Genomic DNA, 12,100 nt, shown 5'->3' with positions numbered 1-12,100 from the left:
CCATATATTAGAAAACATCCCAATAGGACCTAAGGCAGCATCCCATAATCAAACATGTTAATACTTCACTGCAAATATGTATGATAAGTGGAATTAATAGACTATAAATGGTCTGTCAGGTTTTGATACCAAATGAGTTGATGCTGATCTAATGGGATGTCTGTCTCCCAGTTTTCAGAACTTTCTGGCTTTTGGAATTGCAGATGAGGCTTTGTGGAGCTCAAAGGATGCTGCCATGGATCACTTAGGACATATAATTTTGCAAGTTTACAGGTATATCCATAAGATACATTTCTAGGAGTGGAGATGCTGGGTCAGAGGTTCTGTTCATTTGTGATTAATAGATTTTGCTAGAATAATGACCATTATTCTTCCTTGCCTATAAGCTGCTATTACTTTCTGTACACTTCCTGTAACACTTGTGCTTTTGTCTGTTAAACTGGGGGCAATGAAAATTCTCCCCCCCCCCTCCCCCTCTGCACAAAGCTAGACTTAAAAGTCTCTTGGAGCCAGGGGAGCAGAGAGCCCGAGCTTTGCTATCAGAGACAGCAGGGCCATCCCCTTCCACCCACGTGACCCTGCACAAGTTACCTGTATGCACCCTGAGCTTCCATGTCCTCTTCTGTAGACAACCAACCTCCAGGACAGTCCCTCCTCACATTCCCACCAGCCTGCTCTCTCCCCACTGCCTACTCCCAGCCCCAAGGCCTGGGCTTTGCCCTATCCCCCAAAGGAAAAAAAGTCCAGGCTAACAGAAAGAAAGGTCCACAGGCTTTTTAATGGTGTGATGGCTACTTCCCTTCCGAGACCCGATCTAATCATGACAGCGGCTTCCAGGGTGCTGGGGTGGGGATGGACAGGTGCAAGGTGGGCAGAGGCCATGCAGTGACTAGGAGGGGTGGGAGAGGGTGTTACATTCTGTTTGGCATGTAAACATTCTTCAGTGGCTTCCCCAGGGAGGGGAAGGGCAACTCCCTGCCCCTCACCGCATGCTCACCAGGGCTGATTCCCCCTGACCCCACCCCAGCTGAGAAGACTGAGCAAGCCAGGCCCCTGCAAGGAGTTGGGAAGGGGGCAGCCCACATACTGGGGGCATGGCTCCTCACCTGCACCCTCTTCGTGCACAGTGCAGCTGGGGAGGGGAGGCATGTTCTGGGGTGAGCAGACCTGCATCTGAGCCAGTGACACAGGCTGTGGCGATGGGGAAATGCTGGACGGTCTGGTGGTGGTGGTGTGACACTCTTTTATAGAGAAAGGGGCTCAGGACTGGGAGGGCTTGGTGGGCAGGAACGGGTGCCCAAGGGGGAGGAGACTGCAGTGGGAGGTGGGCACTGGAAGGTTTGTTTTCCTCTGCCCTAGACCCTTCTGAGGCGGGGGGGAGGAGCAGAGTCAGTCCCTTAGCCCCCCACACACTTGCCCCCTCCCCTCCTCCCCCACCTCGGTGACATTCAATGACGCAGAGGCCTGAGGTCAGTTGGGAGCCCTAGGGAGGTCCGGAATCCCAAGGGCAGACAGGGTTTTGCGTCTCTGCCCAGCTCGAGTGCTGGGTGAAGCTAGAGTGTGGGATGGGTTTGGGGCTCTCTCAGGCTGCCCCCTTTTTCCTCCCAACACCAAACCAGGGTGTTGTTGGTCCTGGGGCAGGGGTGAGGCTGGGGGGCCCTACATTCACGGTTCGGTTGGTGGCAAGGAGCAAGCCCAGGTCCTGGGCACCAGGGGTCATGCCCTGGTCCCCACCTGGCACGAGCTGATTGTCATTCGAAGAAGCTCTAGGTGGGAAGGAGTGGCCCCTCCTCCACCCCCTCTGCTGGACCCAGAGGGCAGTAGAGGCCTTGGGATGGGTCTCGGGTTGACAAAGAGGGCTCTGTCCGGAGAGGTTTCCTGAGTGTTCTGGGAGCTTCTGCGTCAGTGAAGGGTGAACCTTGAAGGCCATCCACCCTGGAGTCGTCCCCTGGGCTGGTCTGCAGAGAAGCCACCACCTTGGCATAGAAGCAGCTGCCCAAGCCTGCCGACTCTCCATCAGGGGCTTCAGCTGGTGCCACCAGGCTTCTCTCGGGGCCGATTTCCTCACAGGCATCCTTCTAAGTGATGGCGGCTGGATGCTGCCAGACCACTAGGGCAGGCTGAGACCTTTACTCCTCTTCCCCGGGCCGTCTTGCTCTGCTTTCTGTGACCCAGGGAAGAACAGAGGGGCCATGCCAGGGGACAGAAGCTGGGGTGCCGAGGATGGAGGAGGACCGCAGGGGCCTGTCCCAAATGGGCAGGGTTGGCTATCCCCTCTGCAGCCCCTTGGCCCAGATGTAGGCAGTTGAGGCTGATGATGAGTGGGGATGAGCTATGCAGGAGCCAGACCCAGGAGGAGGCCCCGTATCCATTCATGGAGTAGCACAGGCCTCGCCCTCAGCAGGGACTGCTCAGCCACATGGGCTGGACAAGAGGGGACAGGCTGAAGGGTGAGCTGGAGGTGGAGGGCACTGGGGCTGGACCCATCATAGAAACATACAATCCAGAAGTGAGAAGGGCCTTTCTGCCTCGAGTCCAGGGGCCAGCTGTCTGTCTGCCTATTTCTGCTATCTCTCCCGCTGGGGGAGATGATGGTCTGATCCAGCCCACTCTCCAGGGCCAGGAGGACAGGGAGGGTGATGCAGCCAGGACTGGGTCCCTGAATCTCCCAAGGGCCAGTGCAGAGAAGATGATAACCATTCTCCACCCCCACTGAATTCAGGAGAGAGAGAAGTTGGCTGAAACTGCAGTAGGCAAGATTGAGGTTAGATGGCAAAAAGAAATTCCTGATGGTGAGGGGTCCTGAGCACTAGATCAGGGAAGGGACCAAGGGAAGGGGTGAAAAGTTTTTTAAAGCCCCTCCCCAACTTCCCACTGGGAAACACTTGCCCAGGAAAGCAGCCCCCGCACACTTGATGGTTCCCACACAAACTTAGGGGAAGGGGGTCGTTGTACCCTAGAGGTGCAAGGGAGCACCCTTCTCCCATCACCTGCCCACTGCTTCCCACAAGGGTGGCAAGGACGGTGCTGACTCTGCGGCAGGTCAGACCTGCGCCCTCACACCTGAGTAGACCAATGGCTCCCAGGTCTCACCTCCCCAACTCCAGTCTGGCAGCTGAGAAGAGGTCTTTCCAACCACCTGAGCTCCCAGGGGATGGTGGGATTAGCCCCTAGTGGGAGGCTGAAGCCTCCATTTCTGGAATTTGAGGCTGCCTTTCCGAAAAGGGCGCCAGGATTGGGGGGGGGGGGGGGGGGGACTTTGGCTGGAAGAGGGTCAGGAGAAGGGAAAGATGCCACAGGACGTGTAAGCAGAGTTCCCTAGGGGAGCATGGGGAACAGCAGAGGCCTGGTGGGTGAGCAGGGGTCCCCATTAGTGGAGTCCTTGGTGAAAAGTCGCTGAGCCTTCCCCGGGGCGGAGGGTGAGCCTGCCCCACCTGAAGGGCAGCAGGAGGAGAGGCGGAGAAGGGGAAGGATGGGGAGGCGGGCGCTCCCCCAGGCCGGTTCCCCGATTGGCAGGGCCGGCGGGTGGTCGCTGCGTGTGCTGGCGCACGTCCTCGCGGGTGCAGGCGGGAAGCTGGGTGCACGGGTGGCGCGCGTCAGGCGCCTAAGGCTGTGCTGGGAGCTGTTTCAGTGTGGCCGGCTGCGGGTGGGGGGCCGGGGTGAGGGTGGGGGGCCGCAGAGAGCCGCGCGCATCATTATCTGGCCCCTGCCCGGCTCTCCGCGACCCCCGCCCGGCCTTTGGTTGCTGCGCGCTGAGTCTGGACTTTCCCTCTGGGTCCTTTCTTGGGGCCCCCCAAAGGGGAGGGGGTGCCTTCAGGCTGCGCCCGGGCCTGCGGGGCGCCCCGGGGTGGGGCGGGCCCGGGCCGGGCCTGGTGCGAAGGGGAGGGACTCTCTTTTCGGGACAAGGACCGGCTCCTCGGGGACGCGCTGGGATGGTGCGCGGAGGAGGCGGGGAGGCCGGGACTGCGCGGGGGTGGGGGCCTGGTGCCGGCTGGGGCTCTCCCGGGGCCCGGGCCTCGGCCGGAGGGCTGTTTGGGACGTAGGTCAGCAGCAATGGCCGTCCCTGGGGGCTTCTGCAGCTGGAGCCTGCGGAAGATGCGAGAGGAGGGCAAAGAAACAAAAGGAGAGACAGTTTCAGAATCTCCCTGGGCACTGAGCCCGAATCGTGCATCCTCAGAGGTGGATGAGCCTGAGGATGAGAACTTGGCACAGACGATCAAACCGAGGCAAACAAACTGAGGCGTGGTGCCCCGTCCTGGAGGACGGGGCCTCTAAGGGCCCCCCCGCCCCCCACCCGGGCTGCTACCAAAAGAGCTTGCTGCATGCTTTCTCTGGTATCTCTGTTTCATCTTTACATTCTACTGCATTACATACTCATGCTTATATTAATATGGGTAATGTTTTCTCCCAACTATTCTAGCCTTTATCTTTGAGCTTCAAATGCCCCGTGGCACACCAGAGACTGTGTGTGGACCCCACTATCCCCCATCAGCCTTTCCCAAGCCTGCCTCCTTGACATCCCTCCAGACACTCCCTTGAGCCCAGTGCCAGGGCTGGGACCCGAGTCGGAGGAGAGACTGGGTTGGGGAGGTGTGGCTGGATTATCGGTATCCCTTGACTCCAGGGAAGCCTCCCCTGGAGGAAGCCTTCTGTGGTCACCCTCTGCCACGCCCCCCCCCGCCCCCCACCGGACTGGCAGCGGTTTCTCACCTGCTGGTGATGGCTGTGTCAGATGCTGGGGCCGCACCTTGGGGTCTGTCGGGGGGCTGCTGGGCTGTGGCAGGCGTGGGCATGCGGACGCTAATGGGGCGGGGGATCCGGCTCCGGGTGGCAGCTGCCCGCCCGGCTTTCCTGGGCACCGCAGGCTCGGAGGCAGGCGTGTCCTCCTCGGAGCCTGTGCCTGAGAGAGTCTCAGAGGCACGGCGTTGCTCCTCGCTGGAAGAAGATGAGGCCCCAGAGGCCAGGCGCAGTAGCAGGCGGCCCTGCCTCTTTTCCATCACCAGCCGCGCCAGGTCTTGCTGTGGTCGGGCCCTCTTGCCCCACCGCTCTTTGGCTGACAGCGAGCCAGAGGGCTCCGAGCCCGTGTCCTCCTCGGACAGCAGGACAGGGATTCGGCTCCTGGGGCGAGGGCCTGGCACGGCGTGGCGACTAGGAGAGATGGTGGCCAGTTTTTCAGGGCCTGGCTCCAGCAGGGACACGGGGGCGGGCCCATCAGCCAGGGCTGGGCCGTTGGGCAGTGAGTCTGTGGTCACCTCCAAGGGGCCGCTCCCCGGGGGTGCTGACACGACACAGCTCTCCAGCCCTGACAGGGCAATGCCGTTCTCCAGGTGTGCAGCGGCCCCTTCCTCCGCCACCCTCCCATCAGAGGGCACCTCCAGGCCCAGCTCACCCCCAGAGCTGAGCTCCTCAGACCGGGAGGCTTGTCCACCGGAAGACATGACATTGAGGTGAGTTTTCTCCGCAATGTGCACAAAGGTCCTCTCGACTTTGGTGAAGGGTGAGGAGGTGACTGCCACTCCCCCTGCCCCGATGGCCACCGCTCCCGTCCCCTGCCCTGCCACAGGCCCAGGGGGCTTGGGCTCAGACTTGAGGACAGAGGACAGGGTGCCTGGCTCCGACACATCCAGCTGGCTGCCACTGGGCTGGGGCCGCTCCTGCTGAGGGGTGAGGGCGGCCAGAGTGCCCAGGTCGGGGTCGGGGGCCAGGTCGGCAGTGACGGGCGACTTCTTCATGTCACCAGGGGAGACGAGCACCAGCGTTTTGGAGCCCTCCTCAGGCTCCAGGTCCCCGTCAGCCATCGAGGCCCGGCCCCTGGACTCTTTCTGATCATCGGCTAGCAGTGTGGAAGGCGCGCCCTCCTGGCTCCGGTCTGTGCTCCTCTCGCTGCCCTCGCTGCTGGAGCCGCTGTGTGGTCCCAGAACCTCCCCCAGGGCCACTGCCTCCTCCTCCTCCTCCTCTTCCTCCTCCTCCTCTTCTTCCTCTTCCTCCTCCTCATCCTCTTCTTCTTCTTCCTCCTCCTCTTCCTCCTCTTCTTCCTCTTCCTCCTCCTCCTCCTCCTCTTCCCCCTTCCCATTTGTTTGAGGCTGAACAGGAGCCAGTGGGACCTGGGGGGGTGTGAGTAGCATGTGCGAGAAGCCCACCCTCCGGACCCTGTTGAGCAGCCGAGCCCGTTCACGGTAATCGGAGAGATCCTTCTTGAAGTCCTGGTAGGGCAGGCTCAGGGGCACAGCTCGTGGGAGACCGTTCACCTCAAATGGGGGTGCCACGGAGAATACCTGCAAGGGGCACACACAGGGACCCACTGAGGTCACCGCCCTGCTCCTGGGCCTGACTGCACCCCCAGTCTTGGAGGCCTGCCACACTGTGCGTTCCACTAGAGCAGGCACAGAGGCTTATTTCAATCATTTTTCCATCCCGGGAGCCTAGGCTGGTCCCTGGGACCTAGTAACTGCTCAATAAATCTCTGATGACTGTTTCCATGCTCCAGGTCCCCTGGAAGTCCCAGGCCTTTATCTCAGTGGCTCTTCCATCTCCCAGTCTCCCCTTAACCCCCACTCCTCTCCTGTATCCCACATGTATCCTGAAACCCAGAGCCAACTATAATTCAGTCAATAGAAGAAAATGACAACTGCAAGCCATCATAGCCACCATATAGATCAGCCCTTCCTTTTGCAGGTGAGGAAACCAGGTCCAGAGAGGAGCAGCAAGTGTCTGGGTTGCCCTCACTGCCTCCTCATACAGTTCCTCAATAGCCAGGGAGTTGGCCGCGGGGCCACCAGAACCTGTCAGGGCACAGTTTGGACTGTCCTCCACCCCATGAACTACAGGCTGGGTCCCTGGAGCTCCAGCCACCTTCCCACCTGCCTGTCAGCCAGGAATTTTCCAGTCCTCTGTAGGTGCTTTCTCCAGAAAGTCACAGCCAGCCTATGAAAGACAGTTCTTTTTCACTTGATTACTTTTGTCCCTTGGAAGTTTTGGGCAGAGTCCTTGGCCATGCGACGGCATGTCCTTGGTTTTCTAGACTCTTGCCACATCTCCCTTCAGCCTTCTTCCTTCCAGACTCAAAAGACCTGAGCATCTTACCAGGGCCTCTGCTGCTATGTCTTCTCTAGCTCCACCCTTGTCAATCTCACATCCCTGGGCACCCACACAGCACCAGGCCGCATCAGGGCTGACATGGCTTTGTTCCTGGGGGGATGGTACGGACGGTATCGAGCACTTTGTTAGCCTTTTGAACACACAGGGCTTCTGTTTTCTGAAACACAGCCCTTGCAGACCCAAAGCCCTGGAAGGGCTCCAACACCTTCAGGGGTCATCCAGACTCTCAGGGATTCCTGCCAGGCATTCCTCTTGAACATCTGTGTCTGCTGTCCTATCCCCATGGGCACAGCCCTGTCCTGCCTGGAGGTTCCCCAGCCACAAGCCTGATTTATTTTTTTTCCATTCTGCTTTGCCCATCCGTTCTTCCTACAGCTGCCCAAGTGTAGGCAATCTTCCTGAAACTTAAATCGGATCTCATTTCCCCCTCTTTCAAACCTGCAGAAACCTATGGTGGGCCCCCCAGTCCTCTGGAGATAGTCCCAATCCTTGGCTTAGCATATGTGCATCCTCACTCCTCCCCACTCCTCCCTACCTCACCCCACCCCATCCCAGCCCATGATCTGGCTCCTACCTCCTGCTCCAACCTCACTTTGCTCCCCTGCTTACATTCCAGCAGTTCTCAAAATACAGTTTTCTCATACTTCTGATCCTTCCCTAGGCAGCTTCCTCTGCCCAGGGGTCCCTCTCTCTCTACTGACATGACAAATTCTTATTCTTCTTCCAGCACCCAGCTCAAACAGCTCATTTTCCTAAAAGCATCTTGTCCACCCAACAAGCAGACTTTACCACTCTCCTTGTTTTCCCACATCCTTCCTTCACAGAACCTTCCACCCTCTATTTCACAGGCATGCCTTTACATGGTTCTCTCTCCTGATAAATGGTGAGCCCCTTAAGGGTTTTTTATTCATTCATGCATACGTAAAGTCCTTGAATGTCTATTGTCTTGGCCACTGTGTTAGAGGCTGTAAATTTGTGGATCAACGAGACAGACCTGATCCTTGTTTTCATAGAGTGTGCAGTCTCTAGGTTAGGAAGTGAGATGGGGATAATGCATACTCCACAAAGGCTGTGACCAGAAACGAGGTCATATAAGCAGTGGGTCTGGCTTATAGCAGTGGATTGATAAATGTTAGCTCCCTCCCAACCCCATCCCACCCCCGCCTCCTACCCCCTGCTCTGGCTTACCCTGGTTTGAAGATCATTACCTCCCTCCTCAATCCCAGAAACTCCGGGATGCCATACCTATGGAGGCAGGGAAAGAAGAGGCTCTCCAGCTGAGGTCTCTGTGCACTCAGCCCATAGGCAGGTGGAGGAGAAGGAATCCGCAAGGCCAAGATTTGCTCAAGGCTGTGACTTCTCCCTTCCTTAACTGTCATAACCTTCCTCATGCAAGACAAGATAGTGTCAAGACACCAGACAGGACCCCAGCACACTCCGGAGTGTGTTATGATTATGTGTTTCTCCTGTCTGGCTCAGAACCCACCCACCGAGTACCAGATACATCCTACTCAGCAGGGGTATCCTTCAACCCCACCAAACCACTCTTCCTCAGCAGAATCCCAGCCTATTTTCCTGCCCATCTCTGACATTTTGGGCATCCCTATTAGAACGATCTTTGCCCCTGCCATCTGGCCAATTCTTGGATCTCTCTGGAAAAGCCCCATCCAAAGGATGGATCCTCTGCTCACAGTGCCCACGTTAGATGCTCATAGGGGGAATCCTCTCCCCTTCCGTCTCAAAGCCCTCCCCTTCCATTACATGGGAGGGATGAGGTATCTGCACTGGAAATCAGGCATCACTGATAATATCAGACTGGGAAACTGAGGCCTGGAGAGAGGCATCAATAGGCCTGAGTCACAAAGGCACACTAGTCAGGCTAGCCCAGAACTCAGAATTCTTCCCACTGCTTCACTGGCCCCTCACCCTCCCAAGTGGTGAAACTCAGGACCCTCTGCCCTTCAGCAGAGCTGTGAACCTCAGTGAAGACACAGATTTACCCTAAGGATCACCCTGGCCTGGGCATGCTTGGTTTTCTGTTTCAAAGCCCCTTCCCATCTGGCTCCAATTTGGGGAGCACCAGGGCTGGAAGCACCCTCCTCCTCCTCAGAGAGCAGGAAGTCCTCACTCACCCTTTCTGGCCTCTCCTGGATGCCTAAATCCAGTGAGTATTCACCTGTTCACCCAGGTGATCCTGTGCCTGTGCAATCAGCCAGCGATCCCTGGACAGCCCCTGTGCGCTTGGCCCTCCAGGCCTGAGGACACCACGGGAGGGGGACAGCAGTGACACTCCCCTGTTCTACCTCAGAGGGGAGAGGCAGTGCTGGGTGTCAGCGAGGGGAAGCCAGTGTCCGGAGCAGCTCACACCTTCCTGGTCCCTTCTCAGGAAAGGGACGCTGTATGAGTTCAAATTGCCTACTGTGGTTCTCCAGCCTGCTTGGCACAGCGTTACTTGGGGATGCTTTTTAAAAATACAGAGCCCCAAGTCCTACTCCACAGATTCTGTTAGGTCAGAGATAAAGCCCAGAAATCTGTTTCAAAGCTCCCTGATGACTTGGATGGAGTTGGGCCAAAGGCAGATGCGGTGAGGGTGTGGGAGGAGGGGAGGCAGGCCTTTGGAGCTGAGATGCTCAGAGAGAATGGAAGCCTCAGCCCTCCCCTGCGGCCGCTGAGCCCCAAGCAGAGGCATGTGGCCTTCTCAGCTTCAAAGCTCGGCCTAAGTCCGGTTTACTCTAGTCAGCCGGAAAAGTGAACAAAGGCAGATGGACCAGACTCCAAACTGACCTGGCCGCCAGCAAAACCAGGTTCTCCTCAACCTTGACGCCCTGCTATTGACACTGGAGACAGGTTACTCCCCACACCCCCCATCCGCACACAGCACCCATTGAGCAACGCTCTGACCTGGACCCAGGCCAAGCCCAGGCTCATCAGTCCACAGTCCCAAGGTCAAAGAAGGCGGGCTGCCCGGCGACAAGAGGACTATGAGCTCTGACACCCCCACCCCACCCTCACTGCCCGGTGGAGAGGGCTTTGTGCCTCTCACAGCAGTGCTCCCCACCCCCAGAGCAGCTGCCCAGCACATACCTCCCCGCCCCCACCACGGGAACCCCCACTCCCATTGCCATAAGTGCCTAGACTGACAGAGATGAGAGGTCAGCAGGGTACCTCCTCTGCTGGACTCTGCCTTTCCCGGAGTCTTTGCCCATCTGTCTGTGTCTCTACACTCCTACCACATCTGTCAGGCCAAGAGCCCTCCCTCTGTTCTTTACCCCCCATCCAGGGGTGCCACCCACACCAGGCACCCTGGCCCGTGGCAGTCATCTGAGTGAAAGGGGTAAGATGACCTGGGAAGACAGCTGCTACCGTAGGTCTCTACAGATCCTCATACACTTGACCCCAGATCTCAGTGCCTGCCCCGGCTGCCCCAGGGCAAAGATCTCTCAATGCTCTGGGGATCAAAAAACACAGCTGTAGCTTGCCCTTTCTGGCCCCCACACTTGCTTTAGGCCCAAGGGGAAAGGTATTAGTATCTTCCTCTTTGGGCACTATGGCTGCAGGCCTGTGGGGGTGGGGTGGGGGACAGTGAGAGGGTGAGGCTCCCTCTCCTTTGACCCCCTCCCTCTGCAATCTCTGCAGTCTCTGCGACCCTCTTCTTTGGTCCCACCCTCTCCTTGACCTAGTTCTCCCTCAACAGGCATTCTAGCCCTGAGTTCCCTGGGTTCTGCACAATCCAGTCTCTCACGGATTCCCCTCAACAGACCATTCTCCCCCAGGCCAGGGCTCCTTCAGATCCCCCATCAGGGCAGGGGACAGGGAGCAGGGGAAGCCTCCCTGTGGTCTCCTCACAGGGTTCTCTGCTATTGTGGCTTCCCACCCCCACCACACACTTGGCCATAATTGTCTGATCCACCGAGAACTGATTACCACCTTCTGGTTCCCCATCCCCCCCTCCAGCAAGCTGGCCATTTCCAGTCAGGCCAGAGACCAGAGTCCACCCCCAAAGCCCTCCTCCGGATGAAAGGAGACAGCCAGCCAGCCGCAGCAGTAAGTGTTGCTCAAGTCCAACTAGGTTGAAACTTCCTAGGGTCCCCTCCCTCTTCCCTCTTTGGCCTGTCTTAGCTGTTGGCTAAGGTAGGAGTGGGGCTGGATCCACTGATCTGAAATTTGCCACCCCCAATCCATCACCCCATCTCTGAGTCAGCAAAAGACTAGCCCCTGGCCTCTGCGCAGTCCTGCGACCCAAGAAGTGGTGGGTTAGGAAGGAGGAGGAGGAAAGAAAGCAGGCAAGGCGCAGGTTCCTGGAAGGCGTCTTTAATCAGAATTTGGTAGTACACAAGCTCTCCGGATTGTCTGCATTAACACACAGGGACTTTAAAAGGCACAAGATCCCTTGCACAGCGACGCCTGACGGCGGGGCGCCCCCCACCCCCGCCCTGCGTGGCCGTGTGCGCAGGGGTGCAGAGTCCGTGTCCTCCCCCTCCCCCCCACCCCGGCGGCGCCGCGCGTGCGTGTCGGTTTCAAGTGTTGGATTTGTACAGTACTCGCAGTCTAGGGGCAGGGGCTCAGTGCATGCTCTTCTACCTGGGCCCTGGGGGGGCCCCCCTGACGCTGCTCTGTACACTGAGGACACACCCCGGAGAGAGAGAAAGAAAAAAAAAAAAAGCGTCCCATCTTCTCGTGTGTGTGGTTTTGAAGTTTTTCGTGCATGCTTATGGCTGGCCAGGGTTGGGAAATAGTGCAAGCTTATAATACAGTATTATTGCAGTACAAAATGGGGGGCGGGGAGTTATGATGGGATGGGGAGGCCCAGGAATAAACAGGTTGGGATTCGGGACCTCCAGGAGGATCCTCTCGCCAACCCCCTTCCCATCCCTGTCTCCCAACGCTGGGAGGGGGCTCCTTGGGCCCCTGGAGGGAAAAGGCTGCCTTGGGCCCTCAGGCCTAGCTTCCCACATCCCACCAGACAAACCTCCCAGCGGGGTAGGGGCCAGCCCTCCACTCA

At 58.2% G+C, this 12,100-nt stretch overlaps 1 protein-coding gene across 1 annotated transcript in view; it reads right to left on the bottom strand.

Annotated features, from left to right (window-relative positions):
• Window positions 1-3,695: 3,695 nt before the first annotated feature.
• TTBK1 (tau tubulin kinase 1) overlaps window positions 3,696-12,100 on the bottom strand; it is a 35,426-nt gene continuing 27,021 nt past the window's right edge. Inside the window, exons 13-14 of the mRNA XM_061146767.1 lie at window positions 4,711-6,275; window positions 3,696-4,086 (exon numbers count right to left, since the gene is read on the bottom strand). Coding sequence (XP_061002750.1) covers window positions 3,696-4,086; window positions 4,711-6,275 — 1,956 coding nt within the window. The remainder of the gene's footprint in view (window positions 4,087-4,710; window positions 6,276-12,100) is intronic.

Source organism: Dama dama, chromosome 7 (assembly GCF_033118175.1).
Source record: "Dama dama isolate Ldn47 chromosome 7, ASM3311817v1, whole genome shotgun sequence".
Classification (NCBI taxonomy): Eukaryota; Metazoa; Chordata; class Mammalia; order Artiodactyla; family Cervidae; genus Dama; species Dama dama.
The sequence above is the reverse complement of the archived record's forward strand: the minus strand, read 5'-3'. Positions and strand labels throughout refer to the sequence as shown.